Source organism: Heliconius melpomene, chromosome 5 (genome assembly GCF_056956725.1).
Source record: "Heliconius melpomene rosina isolate 202511_hmr_F chromosome 5, ASM5695672v1, whole genome shotgun sequence".
Classification (NCBI taxonomy): domain Eukaryota; kingdom Metazoa; phylum Arthropoda; class Insecta; order Lepidoptera; family Nymphalidae; genus Heliconius; species Heliconius melpomene.
The window spans coordinates 5,426,290-5,446,279 of record NC_140393.1 but is presented as its reverse complement, the minus strand read 5'-3'; the positions used below and the strand labels follow the sequence as shown (position 1 = coordinate 5,446,279).

Sequence of the window (19,990 nt, the reverse complement as noted above, 5' to 3'; positions counted from 1 at the left end):
CCTCAAGTTAAGTACACCCTTGTCTTTCTCATCATAAACTTGAAAACTCAACAGGCAGTGCTATTTGCTCTATGTTAAATGTTTGGTAAGATCCTATGTTAGCTTAACTTAAATAGCAAATAAATCGTTAGTAAAATAAAACAATATATATATATATATATATATATATATATATATATATATATATATATATATATATATATATATATATTTATTGTATAATAAATATAGAGTAAAGAATATATATATATATATTCTTTACTCTATATTTATTATACAATTTTTATAAGAAAAAGTAAATATATTTATTAGTTTGTCATAGTAATATTTCAAAGAATACAATGAACTTCTATATTAAAATCATCAATGAAAGAATTATAAAGCAAGGTACATATTACACGTGGGCTGAGAATAAGATAAATGTTACCTGTGGGCCGAAAAGGTACAGGAGTTGGTTGGTGTCTATCTAAAGCAAGTAAATAATGTAATCTTTGAGAAATGAGCAGCGCGATAGTTTTGTAATTTAACTAAGCTAAAGTATGTATACGCTAAATATTGAATTTCTAATTTTATCAAAATAGGTGCCGATTTAAGAATTTTTCCATACAAACTTTCAATCCCCATTTCATTCCTTTAGGATTAAAATATTTCTAAATCCTTAGTAAGTGTTTATCTATAATATGAAAATAAACATCAGTCCAAATTTCTCGTTTCTACCATTAGCGGTTACGGCTGTGCGTGCGTCAATAACTCAGCCATTGCGAACTTCTCCTTTAGTAATGCCATCAAAGAGAGAGTGGAGAAATCAAATTATATTAAAATAGATAAAAAAAATTGCCCTTGCAATGGTAAGTCAGGGTTTTTATTTTCAGTTTTTATGCAAATTTATTCAATTACAGTACTCCAGTGTATGCGGGTATTTTGCCTCGATGTTTGGTCAATTTGCAATACCATTCATTCCATTTAATCCTATTTCAAGATACAGTACGACCCTCCAACCGATCTCAGTTTTACTATTTTGAAGTAATTGCTTGATGTGATTTTAACTGAACTTTTGTAAGGAAAATATATTTAGGTAGTATCAGGGCCACAAGGATAGGAAGACCGTTGTGGGATCGATTTCCATTCGAAGGAATGAGGGAAAATTTTATTTTTATTATTTCCGGTGAGTAAGTGATTTTTTTTCTAAAATACTCACAAACTACTACAAAAAGCATCATCTCGTGTTAGTCATTTAAAGTTAGTTTTTAATACTTTTCTATTAGATAAAACTAAAATTTCCAAACAAATATTAACGCGAGTTGTTAGACAACTTTTATATCATAAATATAGATAATACAGAGCCCGAAGCTTAATTAAAATTACTGTCGGCTCTGCAATGAATTTGTACGCCATAAAAATATTTACATTTTTTATTAACGCGACTGTAACAACAACTTTACATCAATTATTTTCAGATTTAATACGACTTTTAAGATAAACGATTGTTTTTATATTTTTTTATTTACTTTAAAGTGATGGTAGGATTCAGTAGAATCTTAATAGGGTGTTATTTTTACTTTTATATATATAATATTTGTTTTTCTTCTTTCATCTAAAACTTTTATATAAGCTTATAGTAGAATTTACAACAAAATCTGGTACTTAAAAGTTATATGTTTCAAATATTGTCATATTAGGTACACTTCACTTCACTTGTTTCTCCTGTATTGCAAATAAGGCAAGAAAATAATATAATGGAAATTTTAACCTACAAAAATACAAAAAGACTATACCTACTTATAAACTGAAAAAATACTATTAATTTACTGAATAGTAAATAATAACTTCAGATTAATATTATAAATAAATTGTATATACTGATATACTGATAATGATGAATCTGTTGCTATTCGAAAACACCGAATTATTTAACCAATAAGATAGAGAGAGGAATACGTAGAAAATTCTTACAATAAAGCAGTGTTTCAGTATAAGAATTTTACAAAAATATATAACGTAGAACATGTTTGTCTTAAATTATTACTTTTAGTGAGCTCCTAATTTAGTTATACGTATCTTCCAATTTATTTAGTTCGAGAAAGTAAAACGAATTGCTCATTAAATGCCATTTAAAGTGGATTACATTTAAGGAAAATATTATATACGAGTATAAGCATATAAATATGTTATGTGTGGTATTTTCTTCATTTTTAGCTTCGGTGTAGAGTGCCTATGACATGTTCCATGTCATACGAGTTAGCAGCCTTGGCTTCGTTAGCGTAGGTAGTCTATATTTGAAATTTAATATGGGTAAGTAAAAATAATTATAGCATAATATTCATTGCTATAGAATATGATATAAAAATAATAATATATTTTATTCAAGTGACCAGTGACTCATTATGCGTATAAGCTTATAGACTAGGGTTAGTTGTTATTGTATATAGGGTAGAAAATTTTCATATTACAACGATTTTTATTGAAAAACAATAAAATGAAGATCAGTAATTTTTTTTATAATTATGCGATTAGTGCATAATTATAAAAAAATAACTAATTTTGTGCAGAAGTGCACACTTTGCAATTAAAGATTACAATCAGATATATCACAAAAACAAAAATAGAACTTGAGAGCTTCTGTAGATTATTGAGCCATCGTTCACTGTAACATGCCCTTATAAAAGAAAATTACAGGTAAATGGCTTAGAATATGAAATAATGAAAATGCAGTAATATTTTGCGTAGATCATTACTTATGTTTACAGCACTTGAGATAAGGTTAGAGAGTTTAGACAATTTTTCTTTCAGGGTTGAAAAATACTGGCACAGGAAGAGACAGCCTCGTCGTGATGAATGTTTCGTGATGCTTTACGGAATACAGAACCGTCCTTAACAAAGACGAATTATAAATTCTCCTGTCCATTGTACAGGTCATGCATAATATTTTTTTGAGTAAAATCTTTTAATATCAACGGTTTTTATTTTACTCTTAGAAACGAATACTGAGGAAGAAATGGGTAAATTTATTTCATTTGCGTGTGATACCGTGCGTTATGATAATTTCACAGCTGATTACAATAACGTGCCTATTTCTCATAGATGTGCTAAGTTTTGATTTGTTTGCTGCGAGTTAAAATATTTTTAATAATTTAATGCAATACATTACAATAATAGGCCTTCGTAGCCGCAGCGGCACAAGGGTAACGCGACGGTTGTGGGTTCGATTCACATTCGAGGAAGTGAAATATTTTTGTTTACGTTTAATGGAAATCCATTTTCTTCGTTCTGGTCTCGACGCAAAACGCGTGTTGAGTACACGCAATGCCTCCGAAGTTCGGCAATAAGTGTTAAATTCGGCAAACATTTGATTTTTGATTACAATAATGAGTAATGTAAGTGTGAAATTAATTCTTCATTCTCACCATGATTCGAACAGTTTAACTGACTCCGCATATTCTATGAAGAAATCCCATCTTCACAGCATTCATCTTTCTTTCATAAGCGTCAGTACCAAAGCAGTATTGAGTACGGCCAAACGTGCAGCTGTACTGAAGTTTGGTCGTTTTATTAATGCAGCTAAAACTTCATTAAAACACTTCATTAATTTGTTCTAATATTATTACTTTAAGAGGTTTTCCTTTTATCATTCCGCGTTTATGTAGCACACCGGTCAAACGATCTGTTGGAAATATTAATCACGTGAAAGGCTATTGCCGTCTAATATTTAGCTTTATGGCACCGATTTATGTTTATTATATGTTTATTAAACCATTATTTATAAGCAAACGCAGTAAGTACTATATTATTATGAGCTAGTGAGGGATTCTTAAGATAAAATAATTAAATAAGTTTTGGCAAAATACGATCAAAAAACATTTTTTTAGTTTCGTGCTTGATGTCACACGTATCAAGGTAGGCACAGGGAACCTGGGAACCTAGTGACACTTCGATCCCTTTAACAAACTTTCGTTCCTCACTTTGCGCTTAATTGTCCAGGCATTACGTATTGGGACTTAAATGGCGCGACGAATGATTACTACAGAAAAGGTTTTTTCTGATAATAAGAAATATATAATTGATATTTCTGTAGAGGCAGTTTTTTGAAATATATTAATTAATTATTATTTGTAAAAAAAATATACTGAGTAAAACAAAACAAAACAAAACTAGTTAAGAACAACATCTACATCCATCTACATTATATTTAACGTAAAACTCAAAAGAATGAGAAGCTCGAAGGAGCAGTCTCTGACTTAACAAGGTTTGCTAATTAAATTATCCACACTATTTATTTCTTATTAAAGTAGTGTAACTTAGTCATTAGGTTTGAAAAAGAGCAATTAGTAACACTTTGCAGCTTGTTCTCAATTAAAAATATCTTTTACTTTCTCGTTTTAACAAATACTAGTAGAGTCGCATCTATGAAATTACGACAATTATATTAAGAGGAATTTTTTACCAATGAAAAGTAAGCTTGTATATATTTATAGAATATCTAAAATCTTTTTATAAGTAAGTAAAAAATATGGGATTTGTCGAATAAAACACTGATTAATATAATATTTTTATTATTTTGTGCATATCATAATTCAAACAATTTTGCACACCACTATTTCATGATTATCAATATCTTATTTATTTTATTAAGTAAGCAAAGCCGCAGGCAAAAGCTAATTTTTATGTTATACTTAAACTAATAAATTACAGGTAATTAAAAAAAATATATTTCCTAGCTAAAACTCGATATTTTTTTAATTACTTATACAAATGTTGTGCCTAGATAATAATAAAAGTAGTGACCATACAAAGAAAGTACCACTACCTACGATACAATTTATACCTAACATTATGTTCAATGTTCAGCTTCACGCTGTATCCCGCACATCGCAGGGTAGGCAGAAAAGTGTTAAGAGAACACTCCGTTCCTCATTTTCTGGCGGATTCTAGAGGCAATGCGTGGGGAATGGTGGAACACGTCGTCGCGCTTTGCTTCAAGATACATAAAAATAAATAAATATTTACTTCCCAGAGTGGGGATTGAATCCACTACCCGCGCTACGACTCTAACCAATATTATTTCTAAATACCCAAAAATATAAATGAAATGAGTAACTATAATTAAGATACCACAACTTTGTCAAATTGAAGTATTATTATAAGATAAGTGAATATAAGACCCAGGAGTTTAAATGGCAGTGTTAAATCGACGTCAAACATGTGAAAGGGAGAGAAAGTTAAATTTCGAGTTTCTAGTAGGCCTAACAGAACTCGTGCAGAACTTCGGCTCGATTTATCTGAAACGTGTTAAATAGTACAAATGAATACAAGAACTTCATTAAGGATATAGTTATTATTTGATTTTATTAACTAGCATAAGAAGTGCGAGAGAGTTTTGGTGACAATCTAAGAGCTTCAATTCAATCCTCGACAAGAATTGCAAATTGAAAAGAAGCTGTCCACAGCGTATACTTCCTGAAAATCAAATCAATGAATTATTATTGAACATCATCCTTAGCAATGAACCACATGTCCATCTTTGGTGTGGATTTTTGGCTGGAAGCCTAATTGGGCCATACTTTTTTGTAAAAGAGACTGCCCAAGCAGTGATTGTTGGTGCTCGATATCGCGACATGATTACATAGTTTTTCTTGCCAAAATTAGATCATATTGAAGTGGCCGATTAAGAAGACGATGCCACATGTCACACAGCCCATGAAACATTTTTATTAACTGCATGAGACAAGACATTTAATCAGAATTTGCCCCATAGATTGTCAAACACCATTAGATTTCTTTTTATGGGGTTATTGGAAATCAAAGGTATGCCAAAAATCCCACAATTTCCTGTGCGTTAAAAGAGGAGATTCAACGCTGCATGTACTAAAACTTGTTTTCTATTTAATTTTTGTTTTAATTTTGGGACAACTTTATTATATAGCTTTATGATCTTAGTGACTTAAATAAATATTTTAAAGGTTTTTTATGGGTTTGTAGTTTTTTTCCCGGTTCACTTTTTTAATAAATAACTTTTTATTAAGAATACCTAAAATATTTCCATACAGCCTGCTCACAAGTATTTCTCTTAGTGTGGACACCTCTGCCTGTATTCGGCCCGCATATATACAAGGCAAGGATAAAGGAAAATATTGAATTACTATATATAAAATGTTCAAATATAAATGATTCATTTCGAACTGAAAAAAAACAAGTTTTATAAAAATATATTGCATAATAATAATGATGATATTTTAGATAAAATAATTAATAGAAATCACTTTTTGTCGACATATATACTTAACCCGCTACGCTTCACGCTTTATCCCTAGCATACTAAACAGAGATAACGGAGCTTCAAATGGTAACATCGCTGCTTAGGTACCTCTTTCACTTCGTCATCTTATCTTATATATCTTATATATTATATTCTTAATCGAACTAAATTTACAATTACTTCATAGTACTTTTATTTCTAATTTATTCACATAGATAACAGTAATACGTATGTAGATATCTGTACTGTACTAAATATATTAAAAATATAAATATATTTAAAATATATATAAATATATTTTTAAATAAGATTTACCGTTTCATTTATAATTTTTTTTGATAAGCTGTAGCCTAACACTAATGTATTGACAAATATTGTTGTTAGCACGATTATAAGCTGAAAATAAGAATAAAAAGTTTTATTTAAATATATGTTTTGGTCTTAATTCTTTTACCTATAGTTATTTTATACATACTTGCCATTTAATTGCACTGTATAAGCAATCATGTATTTTAATCATTTGATTATACATATCAATAATTTTTTGTAAGTTAAAGTACCGGTATGATAAGTTTTTGTTTTGTGTTTTTCTCGAGACTATATTTTTTGGAGAAAAGTCGGAATGAAAAATTAAATCGTTTTGGGGTTTAGGACACGATAACTTTAAAAACTTGGTAATTAATTTTATTCTTCGTAAAACGAGGCTGAATAAATGTCCATAGTAATATAGCTGAAAAACATTATATGTTAAGAGTGTGCACTTGAAAATAGCTGACAAGCCTTCAAAGACAGAAGGTACGAAACTTAAGCAAACACTAAGTATAAGTACTAAAATCATTTTTATAATATTAATGGGCTTTGTGTCGGATTTGTTCAATCTTATTTCATCATCAAATTTATTAAGCTCGTCAAAAAACATATATAATCTTCTATGAAATATATTTTCCAAGAAAGTGGAAAGGGAAAATCGAAAAAAATCACCAAGTTTAAGCGATAAAATGAGTATTGGGACAGAATGTTGAAAACAAATAACTATAAGGAATAAATTAAGAATTACATAATAACATCGTAATAGCCATATGACCTTTTTATTGGTAATGTTTAAAATAGAGATATTATGTATTCCAAATATACATCTCAAATATATTAGACATTTTGAAATAAAGTGTATACGAATTTTGGTATTTGTATTTTTAGGTTGCACAAAATTATTGACAAGAACCGGTGAAGACATGTTTCAACTTGTTTCTACAATACTGCAATGTAATTTCTACTTGATATCTCCTACAACTGCATTGAATAGAGTACAATTAATTACTTCGAAATTCATTTGTTTAATAGTATTTCTTATCATAAAATCACAACATCAATTCTATAGAATAATGCCATCAGTAATCGATAAGCACCAATGATGGATATTTCTTTTTTCACGCTGTATTTCACGCGTAGCAGGGTAGGCAGAAAACCTGGGAACCTAGTGTCAAGACACTCCTTACCCCTTAAGACATGTAATATACATGCTTGTGCTCCTAAAAATATGAGGTAAGTCTTAGTTAGTTTTAAATAAAAAGTTAATAAAGAGAAAGCTTAAAAACTTAAACTCGACTAATAAAAGAGTCTCTAAAAAGTACGAAACAAGAAATAGTCTCCGCTGAAATTATTATGTACAAAGTATTAAAAAAGTTAACTTAAGTTAACTCCAATCCCTAGCGGGGTAGTCATCATCAGCTTGCCCTCGTCCACTGCTGGATATAGGACTTTTCAATGGCATGCACGCGACCTTCAGCTCTTCGCATCCATCCGTTACCAATCACTTTGTTAATGTTGTTACCCCAACTAGCTCAAGGACGACATTACGCTTGCGGGGGCGTGGTTTAAGGACTTTAAAGTAGTGGACCATTGTTTATTGTTGTTATAAGTCACAAAAATCTAAAAATCTAAAATATTTTACTCTAAACATAATACAAAATATAAATACATTAAACCTAAGCATTAATCGTTTAAACTTAGTTTTTAATAAATTTGTAGTAGATAAAACTAAAAATTCCAAACAAATATTAACGCGAGTTGTTAGACAACTTTTATAACATAAATATAAATTATACACAAAGCTGCGCCTTAATTAAAATTACTGTCGGCTCCGCAATGAGTTTGTACGCCATAAAAATATTTATATATTTTATTAACGCGACTGTAACAACAAGTCTAGAACAATTATTTTTAAGTGTAATACTACTTTTAAGATAAACGATTGCTTTTATATTTTTTTATTTACTTTAAAGTGGTGATATGATTCAGAACGAAATTTTTAGATTCATGGATTCCGCCTTGTCTTGAAGTTTTGATTACTTAAAACAGATTTTGTATAGGTAAAAAATGTGTTATTTTTTTACTATCTACATCCATATAACATCAAATTATAAGTAATCGCTATCTCTATTAAGGATATACATGAAACAAAAATATGTCTATCATTTTAATAAAATCCAAACCAACGATTTTAAATTTTTAAATTTTTGTCTGTTTGTCTGTGCGATTAAAACAGACAGACACTACTGTATTTAAGGCAAAATTCTCTTAAGGTTTAGTGTTTGTTTTATTAAAATCGGATTATAAATATCAAGGTTATATCCATATAGAGTATTTTAATAAACCACTGAGTAATTTAGGCGCACGAAGCCGCGAGTGGCCTTTAGATCTATATACATACATATTTATATATGTATCTTTAAAAGACTACCATACTTTTACCTTTTAGAAATAAGACAGAAATAGTTTTTTTTTTGAGTTAAATTAAATAATCAGTCAAAAAAACCCTACACTCCAACAAATGTCTATTGTAACATTTAACAAGTAGGTCGTCGAAGCTTGGTCGTGCTTTTTACAATTGAAATACGTGTACATTCGACATTTGACATGGCCCGAGTTTTAACTTATTGTTTCAACTCATATTAATTATGCATCCGTTAAGTATGTCACGAAGGCTCGTTATATAAAAATATATTTTTTTGGGTTCTAATTCAATATGTAAAAAATGTGGAAATTGAAAATACCCTATGAACCTATGGACTTGCAAATACAGGGTGGAATTGTCAGCGCCACTTTAAATGAAACCACAGTTTTCACTACTCTATAAAAGCCTAATATAATTCAGAAAAAAAATAATTCCCAATAATGAAAAAGATATTTTTTCAAACTCAAATAAATAATACAATTATCGTTTTAAAATAAAACGCCATTTGTAAAGTATAACATAGGCACGCACACATTTACATGTCAACGCAGCAACGTCGCACACGTTTGTGTGCGTCACACGAAATACAGGTATGGATAAAAATCGTGAAATGAAAAAAAAAATCCTACGTCCAAACTGTTGAGGTACCTTGATTAATTTCTTTACTTCTGGGTTTGAAATATTATGCCCTATATGCAGTTACGGTAAAAGGAGTTCTGCCTCTTCCACCCGGTATATCAAAAACGAAAAGCCTAAGTTCTATATGATCCATCTTGTGTATAATAAGCGTAAATAAGTACTGAAATAAGCTTAATGTTTGAATAACTCAACTTTTGGGATACAATCAACCGATGGTCGCTGAAAACCGCCGACCCTTCGAACTTTTGATCTCGAAGCCCTACTAATTACGAATACCCGTTTTTCGAGTTCAGGATTTCTTTTTAAATTGATAACATCAGTATTGGTATTATTAATTTTATTAAAATAAATCTAAAAATATCTTGTTTATGAAGTTATTATTATCATTTTTAAAACTGAACTAATGTTACATTGAATTTATTTATTTATATCGTAATTAAGATTACACAAGTGGATTATAAAGACTTATAAAGTTCATTTTAAACAAGTAATAGTTTGAGAAACTGAAGTCAATATATCTTCATTTTTGAGTTCAATTTGTATAAAAACTTTTTAAAATAAACAAACAATTATATCAAAAGATAGAACGCCATCCTGTCGCAGGGACATACTATGTGATTGTAAATGCGACGAATCGATTCCCAAATTATTAATACTTTCATTTCTTCGCTCTGGTACCAATTCAAAACGTGGCGGAGAGTTCTGTCACTCAATATACAATGCTTCAAAAATTAGGCGGAAAGTGGGGAACCGCAGCTAAGTGAAGCTAAAATAAAATAGGCATAGTGAGAAACACTATTTTCATTTACAACTCGTGCGTTAGAATTAAGTTAGAATGCCAATTCTTCGAAGTGTGAAAATGAGTTTGATAGAGCTTTCATGTTGGAAACTACCCCTGAATAGGGCCCTTAGAGGAGTTAGGGCGTGAAATAACTGGGTATAATTAAGTGATTCCTTTGATAACTACGACTAACAATGAATGTTCTCGGCATTTAAACTTATTAAAGTTATGGCATTAGCATTTCAATTGTAGTTATCGAATTTTATAAATTGATATAATATTTTTTTATATTCTGTGAATATATACGTATTATGTTATTAAGATATATTTTTTTAAGGGAAAATATCTGGGAAATGGTTAAATTTCTGATGATGATCTCCTTTATCATCTGTACCAGTTGGTGTATTCTGTGCTCTTCAGAACGCGAAAGTACTAGTGCACGCGTACACTGTGCACCGAATAACGGAAATTCACTCGGTGCAACGAATATTGGACAATTAGTAGTGCATTATTATTAGTGTACGCGTATTAATAACGCACCAGCTTCAGCTTCACGCTGTATCCCGCACACAACAGGATAGGCAGAGGGAACCTAATGTTAAGACACTCCATTCCCACTTCCGTTTCTTTCCGTTTCCGTTCCCCACCCACTCGAGGAAGTGAAATTCTTATTTAAATTTATATTTTCATTTCTAAGCTCTGGTGTCCAGGCGAAGCGCGGCGTTGAGTCCCGCTACTCAACACGCCACTCCAGAATTTAATACCGCATAAGTATTAGTATATGCGAAAAATATAAATGTATCATAGAGTGGGATTCGCATCACATCCATTACGCTTAGTCAATTGTATCCAAATTCGCTAGTATGACCAATATTTCTAACCTTCTAATACTTCTATAAATCGTGGAAAGGCAATACTAAATATTGGTGTTCCAGTTCGACCTGTGATGGATGAATCCCAATCTGTTTTACATAGAGTACATTTACAATTTCATCCATCAATATCAGGGTTTGATAAATACAAATGGGCAGGTTTGTGTTACATGTAAATTATTACCGTATTATCTAATTAATATGGTAACGTTATTTTACAAGTGTTTTAGGGGGATTTATTAACAGAGTAACGGTGCCTTAATATATTAGGTCATTTCCTTTATTAGGGTTCCGTACCACAAAAGGTAATACAAAAACTTTTATAGGATTAGTTTGTTGGCTGTCTGTCAAGTCCATTTATCTCTAGGTCGCGTATAGGTATCAAGCTGAAATTAATACCAAACATTTCGATCTATGGTTAAAGCATGAAAAAAATAAAGCTTTTAAATCAACGTAATCAAAAGATACAAGCATTTGTGCACCGATTTTGCTGCATTTTGAATGAAATTAGGCGCGTAATCTAAACCTAATGTCGTTGCTGCAGGGGCACAACAAAGGGGGCTGGGTTCGATCCCCACTCGAGGAAATGAAATATTTTTTAACCCCTATTTTTGGAACGAAGTTCCTTACGGCAGGCTTGGAAGGGATAGGGATTTCGCTGCGTGACGTGAAGAAAAATGCGTGGAATAAAACCGTTAAATGAGACGTGCGTAGGCGCGACAGTCGCATACACAGACGAGTAGTGTATAATACCTTTCTCTTTCTCCCTCTTTCTTTTTTTAGTTCATAATTTGAATTACGATGTTTTTTTATTTTAAGTAATTTATTATTTCCTAAAATACTGAATTTCCTAAATATTTTCTTGTACTTAAATAAAAAGTTATCAGCAAAATTTAAGAGAAAAATCAAGAAAAGCTACCTAAAATTGAGCACGACTTTTTTTGCAATTTGTGTCGATTGTACATTAGCCGAAACTTCGTTCGAACTTCGTTCCTACCTGGTGTCCCACGACACCACACCATTTTTTTTTATTTCTTCGCTCTGGTATCGAAGCAAGGTGCGGCGTTGGGTTCCGCCACTCAACATGGCTTCTCCTTATGTTTTAGAGTAGGCACTTATTATTAAAACGTAGATATATTCATGGCTTAAGAATAAGTAAGACACTAGTTTCCCAAGCTCCATCTGCCGTACTGCTATGTAGAGGATACAGCATCTTAAAAACATATTCCCTTCACAAAAATTTGCCATGGTAATGTACGACAAGTGATGAATGTCTGCCGCTGTAGACCCTGACTGCGTCGTTAACGAAGACAGATCACGTTACTCGGAAGAAGTGACCGATGTACATTTCTGACGGACAAGTTGGAGGCACGTTTTTAGTTCGCTTATTAATATTAAAGGCAAACCAGAATGTAAGTGACTTTTTAAGTAAATAAAATACAAAAATGTCATTCCCACCGTTCCCTTAAAAGGAAATAAAATATTAAAATACATAATAATAACACATATTTGCTAAAGTAAATTATAAACTTATTTAAATACACTATTTAACCTTAAACTTACACAACCATTTAGCTTCAACAGAATTCAGAACCAAAATTATAGAAATAAAATATACTGTGATTATAATCATTTCTTTATGAAGTTTTATAGTTATATTAATTAAATTGTTTAATATTTTAATTGAACGGATTTTAGAATGTTAATTTTGAAAATGATTAATTATTTTAATATTATAAATCTATAAATTATAAATCTACTTTGTGTGGCGTTAAATTTATATTGTTTTGTATATTTTAAAGTTTTTGTATATGTATATTAATTTAAATAAGTTTTTTGTAAAGAAATGATTACATCAATAACTAATATAATTATTCCTACTTTCTTTGATAGTGATTATCAATAATTATCTTAGTCTACTTTGGTATGAAATGTGAAATTTCTAGATAATCTAGAAGTAGATTACGTTTTTGGTAAGTAAATGAGTTAGTCACAAAAATGCCGGTTTTCATCGTTGATATATCAATAACCGTTTAAAATAAATTATTTGAATTTTACATACATCACAATCATCATCATCATCATCATCTGTTTTAACAAATATGCAAAATTTCTTGGACCTAGACTTATGAGTTATGAAGAACTCTTGGCAACTTGGAACTTGGAACGTTGGCTGCACACAGGCGCGTATGTTAATTAATAAAATAACAAAATAATATTGTTAAATTAATGTAAGCGTGCGTAATCTCACTTAACGTAATAATCCCACATTTTGCCATTTCGGGATAATGTATACTAAAATCACTATTAACTAGGGGTTCATTAAAACAGTATGAAATTGATTATTCCCTGGACGTACCCCAGTTATTCCATTATATACTGTATGGAGTATAGGATAGTTCACCTCGTGCAATTGCATGCCATGCCATTGTTCAGCCATTGGTTTATTGTGTGGAGATAAATTAAGATTAGATGAGAGAGATCTAGTTGTATGGTGGGATAAGTAGAAATGGATGTATTGGGGCCCGTCTTTATCGCTTTATATGGAAGAATTGGATGTCTCATTGGATGTCATATAAAGGCATTGTCACGTTGATAAGATAGTTTTATATGTAGAGTGTAAGGCTTTATGGGAGGAAATTACGTATATATATATATATATATATATAGAATTCGTTTATATAAATAATTATTTTATAGCCTGTATATATTAGGTCCTTACATATGTAATCGGCGTTTGGTATTGAAGTCAGTAGTCAAATATTTTTTTTAATATAATATATTTATTTAATTAAAGTATGAATCATTGTTATCTATGCACTTTTGCCATTTCATAGGTAGTTCATTGACCGTTCATTGTCCTTTACCAAAAAAAAACCATTCGGTCGGGAATGAATAATCTTTGAAGTCAGTTTGTATTGCAAGAATGTAGTGATCTATATATACAAAATCGAAAGGTCCCTCACTCATCACGAAATCTCAGAAATTACATGTGCTAGCAATCTCAAATTTTGCATAGGAGTTACTTATAGGACGTAGGTGCTCGCTAAGACGGGAATTTGTAATATTCGACTTCTAAGTGGTTGTTTTTGGGGTTGAAAGTTTGTATGAAACTTCGTTACTACAAATGCTAGGAGTCTCAAATTTTGCATAGACGTCACTAGGACGTAATCATGGAGACAGAAATTAATAATAACATAGTTCACGAGGGTGAAACCGCGAGCGTGCCGCTAGTTTTTAATATTCGTGTCCACTTTATAAAATTAGAAAATATGAGAAAAAGAGATTGTTGATGACATTGTGATTGATTTTGGCTTAAAAGAGACCTATTTGGGACTTTCATATGGACTATGTTTCACATCGAAACATCAACGGTTGGTTAGTCAAACAATTACCTTTTACTCTGTTCATTAGCGTCGACTAGCATTTTGCATGGACTGGTAATTGTTCAGAGAAGCTTTGTGTTGTTTACTAAACTAAAAGTCTTTTGTGTTTCCTATTAAACATTAATTATTCTTTAACGAAAAAATAATAATCTACTTTTTCATTAAGTCTAACTTGAATATTCTCTCTTAAGTTGCTTTTATTTTATGAGGCCGTCGTGCCGACTGTAACGCGACGGTTGTGGGTTCGATTCCCAATCGAGGAAGTGAAATATTTATTTACGTTTATATTTCCATTTCTTCGCTCTGGTGTCGAGGCAAAACTCGGCGTTGAGTTCTGCCACTCAACACGCAATGCCTTCAAAATTCTGCAGAAAGTTGGGAACGGAGTGTCTTAACACTAGGTTCCCTCTGCCTACCCTGCTGTGTGCGGGATACAGCGTGAACCTGATTTTTTATTTTTTACTTTGCTCTATATGAGTACCTAACAATGAAGTTCTTTTGACAAAAATCTCCATTTGCTTAAACAGGTTTTTTTATTCTATAGAAAAGATCGAGCTCAGTGGCGTGCTGTTAGAGAAATATTTGTTGCTACTCTAAGATAAGTTATTGTCGATGATTAAAGTTTCAATTTTATTTAGATATATAGTGTATATTTTTGATATACATAGTACTCTAAAATAAAATGTAATAAAACGTGTCTAATAGCACGCCGGAGGGATTATATTAAATTTGCGAAGTAGAAAATTTAATTACGCTTTCATAAACGAGGCATATTATGGGCTGTAAAATATCATTAGGCGAGCAACGATTATAGCGCCTTATTTATCTTTATAGTTTCTGTGGTCTTGCTGAATAATTATTGTTTAGGTCTTCATTATTTTATTGAGAAGTAGCTATTCTTAGGCTTTATTTATTAATATTTTCTCTTCTTCGCTATGGTAATAAGTCAAAAGTACGGCGTTCGGTTCAACTCATCACGGAATTCTTCTAGAAGTCAGCGGAAAGTAAGGAACGTGTCACTAGGTTCGCTCTGCCTACCCTCTGCTATATGCGACAAGTTATGTTTGTGTGAATGAAGAAAAAGCTATAACTTAAAATAGCAACTTACCTATAACTTAATAACAATTTTTGCCTCATAGAAATTCATTAGAAACCATTCGAATATATCAATGATTTTGAATCTACGTCGATCTGGAGAAGGGCAAACCTTCCTAGAATACTAATTGAGGAAATAATTTACTCGATAAAGAGCGAAAATTGGTCTTGTAGATAATTCCAATGCCCTCTTTCATATTTCTTTAGACATTGATATTTATGAAGGAGCAGATTAATAAATTAGAATAGTCAACGCAGGACAAATAGCAATAATCAAAATATGTGAATACGTTTTCTTTGCCATAGTAGAGTAGGGAGAGGGAACCTAGTGTTAAGACACTCCGCTCCCCTCTTTCCGACGAACTCTTGAGGCATTTCAAATTGTGGAACACAACACCGGGCTTTGTCTCGTTACTACAGTGAGTAAAATATAAATATTATATATTTCATTCGCGCGTATATTTCATGCGCCACGGTGGCATCAAGAATTAAAGAAGTATAATTAAGGAAGTAATCGGACACAAACACGGTAAGCTAAATAAAAGCATATAATAATTAATTCTGTAACATTGTCGAAGTCTCTACACGTGTAAAAGTATGTAACATGTGATATTTCCTTAATTTTTACACCGAAGAGTACGTACGACATGCTCCATGTTATACGAGCTTACGGCCTTGGCTTCGTTAGCGTAGGTAGTCTATATTTGAAATTCAATATGGGTGAGTAAAAAATAATTATGGCATGAATGCATATAACCTAACACTTATTGTTATATTATAATATGAGATATGGGGTAGAAAGTTTTCATTAAAAACTATTTGTTTTAGTAAAATAATTAAATGATTTTTTTAGCTTTACGCTTGCATGCCGCTTATCGCAGGGTAGGACGGAACATAGGTAGTGTTAAGACACTCCATTCCTCACTTCTCACGCCATGCTTTGCTTAATTACCAGAGCGAAGGAATGAAAATGTTAATAAATAATAATTCAATTGCTCGAGTGGGAATCGAACCCACAACTGCTGCTACAACGCAACGGCCCAAAATATGTTTAAGAGTTATAAACAATATTAAATATTAAAGTTTACTCTTTCTTGATATATAATTAAAATATATATTATGTGGTACACTTAAAGATAAACAATCAGATATATCATATAAGCAAAAATGTCTTGAGAGCTTCTGTAGATTATTGTTCCATCAGTCACTGTCAACATGCCCTTATAAAAGAAAATTACAGGTAAATAAATGGCTAAGGCTTTGCAATACTAAAAATGCATTAATATTTTGGAAAGATATTTACGGCCCTTGAGAATAAGGTTAGAGAGCTTAGGTAATTTTTCTTTCAGGGTTGCAAAATACCGACGCATGAAGAGACAGCCTCGTCGTGATGAATGTTCCGCGATGCTATACGGAATACAGAACTGTCGTTAACAAAGACGAATTATGAATTCTACGATAATTTGATAATTTGACTACGATGATACGAAAAATAAATAAATTTACCAATTTTATAACACTCTCTCTTCATGCAAAGTGGATGAATGAAGATTATTATAAAATCAATAAAATGTTGTGCTGATTCACAATCCGTTATTTCTTTGTGCTCGTACTTGGATCAGGACACTCCATTCTCCGCCTCAATGTCGAATTGACATAGTGTGTATGGTGGAATTCATCACAGCATTTTTCACCAGATCATGAAAATTCCCCCGAATGAGGATGAAAAGCACAACTAGAACTAGGTCTAAGTGGTTCATTATCTAAGATATGCTACAATTTTAATTGGAGAACTAGTATAGCTGAAAGTTAAAATATTCCTGAACTTTAAAGTGAATCCAGTAACTACATTCGACACGTAAGCGAATTAAATGCCTCGTAGTTTCTACGTAATTACTGTTCGAACTGTCGCAACCGCTTCAACGGAAACTAGGTAGATTTCGCTTAGCGTTCACATCGTATGCAATATTTATTTATGTATTTGTAGACTATTATAATAAAATGTTATTTTATAAAGAAATTTACGATTTTCTTATTCGTTTATTAACTTACTAGTGATTTCATGCTGGTTCGTTTCCGTGGACGATTACGACGATAAATAAAAATATTAACATAATACTAAACACACTACACTCTAAATTTCAAATTTTATAAAAATCGATACCAATTTAAAGAGATTTCCATACAAACTATGAACCCCTTATTTGGGTCGTTAGGGGTGAATTCTAAAAAACCACGAAATGGGTGTTCAATGAAATATTTTTAAGAGTCTGAATTTCAAATTTTATAAAAGTCGGTGTCGATTTAAATAAGTTTTATTTCTTATTGGATGTCCAGATTACGAAAGTAAACATGTGTCCAAATTTCAGGTTTCTACACGTCCTACTTCAGTCAGTCAGTAGATGTCCTTTTATTAAACGGTTTTATTTAGCTCACCCCGTTTGTTTGTTTGGGTCAAATTTAGTAATTGAAATTTAACCCTCTTCCCGTTAACCGATTGATCTGAAATTTGGTATACGCCTTTGATTCTGGTGACAATACAATTATCCATATTCAATATTATTGTGAATCCAAGATGGCCGCCGCTACAAGATGGCGGACAACTTAGTTTTTTTCAATCCCATCAATATGGGTATCAAATGAAAGGGCTTGTCAATTAGAATTCAGTGGACTATACAAAATCAAAATCCAAGATGGCCAACACTACAAGATGGCGGACAAGTTAGTTTTTTTCAATCCTATCAATACGGGTATCAAATGAAAGGGCTTGTCAAGTAGAATTCAGTGGACTACACAAAATCAAAATCCAAGATGGCCGCCGCTACAAGATGGCGGACAAGTTAGTTTTTTTCGATCCCATCAATATGGGTATCAAATGAAAGGGCTTGTCAAGTAGAATTCAGGGCACTATACAAAATCAAAATCAAAGATGGCCACTGCTACAAAATGGCGGATAATGTAGTTTTCAATCCCATCAATATGGGTATCAAAATAAAGGGCTTGGTAAGTATAATACAGTATACTATACACAATTACAATATGAATCTCCCACCTAAGTCAAGATCTGGTATCCTGTCGAGGACTGTGTGGCTATAGGGTGCCTAAAAATGAGACGTCGCTAGGGGTACACCACCCAAGGTAAAAGGTAAAAGCGCGCCGAGAACTGTATGGCACTAGGTGGATAAAAATGATATGTCGTTAGCGTTTTCCCCTCAAGATTCAGGCACATCTTGTTGTACATAGCCTTGCTCCTCTATTGGACCTCTGGGGGGTCGATCGTAACATTCTCCATTAACCTTGCAATAATGAGGCACTCAACGAATTGAATAGTAGGAGAAATAAAAACTAAAAACTTAAAAATAAAAAAGTAAAAAAAAAATTTTAAGTTAAACGGTTTTATATTGCAGATAAATGTACTAAAAAATAAAAACCAATTTCATGGAAATTATGATTACTAAAATAAAATCGTGGGGCACGTCCAATATCTACAATCGAAAGACATGGCATGAGACTTCACCCACCTAGTGGTAAGTAGAAAGTGTCCCCACGATTTTATTTTAGTAATCATAATTTCCATGAAATTGGTTTTTATTTTTTAGTACATTTATCTGCAATATAAAACCGTTTAACTTAAAATTTTTTTTTTACTTTTTTATATATATATAAATTACATTCTCGAAAATATTTCAGTTAGCTTAATTTATCATTTATGTAATACTGTAAGGAATACTGTAAAGGCTTTCCTTTTATCATTTCGCGTTTATATAGCACAGTGGCCAAACGATCTGTTACAAATATTAATCACGTGAAAGGCTATTGCCGTCTAATATCTAGCTTTATGGCACCGATTTATGTTTATTAAGCCATTATTCATAAACAAAGAGAGTACAATAATATTATGAGGCCAGTGATGGATACTTAAGATAAAATGATTAAATAAGTTACGGCAAAATATGATTAAAAAACTTTTCGTTTCATAGCCGGATCGGCAGAGGGAGAGAACCTAGCCGATAACCTAGGAACCTAGTCGGTAACCTGGGAACCTAGTAATACTTCTTCTTATCCCATAAGACGGTCCCGTTCCCCATTTTCTGCTGAATTCCCGGGGCATTGCGTGTGGAGACTTAGTGACGCGGCAAGTGCTCGAAAAATTTACTATACTTAAACATTTTTGTAAAAAAAATATTAATAATAAACCTATATTTCTTATTTTGGTACAGACAATGTTAC

The 19,990-nt window shown here is 31.7% G+C and overlaps 1 protein-coding gene across 1 annotated transcript; it reads right to left on the bottom strand.

Moving 5' to 3' along the window:
• Positions 1 to 4,864: 4,864 nt before the first annotated feature.
• LOC146539025 (uncharacterized) lies at positions 4,865 to 7,091 on the bottom strand. The gene is made up of 4 exons (XM_085185940.1): positions 6,908 to 7,091; positions 6,729 to 6,850; positions 6,604 to 6,649; positions 4,865 to 5,276 (listed from the first exon to the last, which is right to left on the bottom strand). Exons 1-4 carry the CDS (start codon positions 7,089 to 7,091, stop codon positions 5,101 to 5,103), a joined length of 528 nt encoding a protein of 175 aa, XP_085042066.1. The 3' UTR covers positions 4,865 to 5,100.
• Positions 7,092 to 19,990: the final 12,899 nt, after the last annotated feature.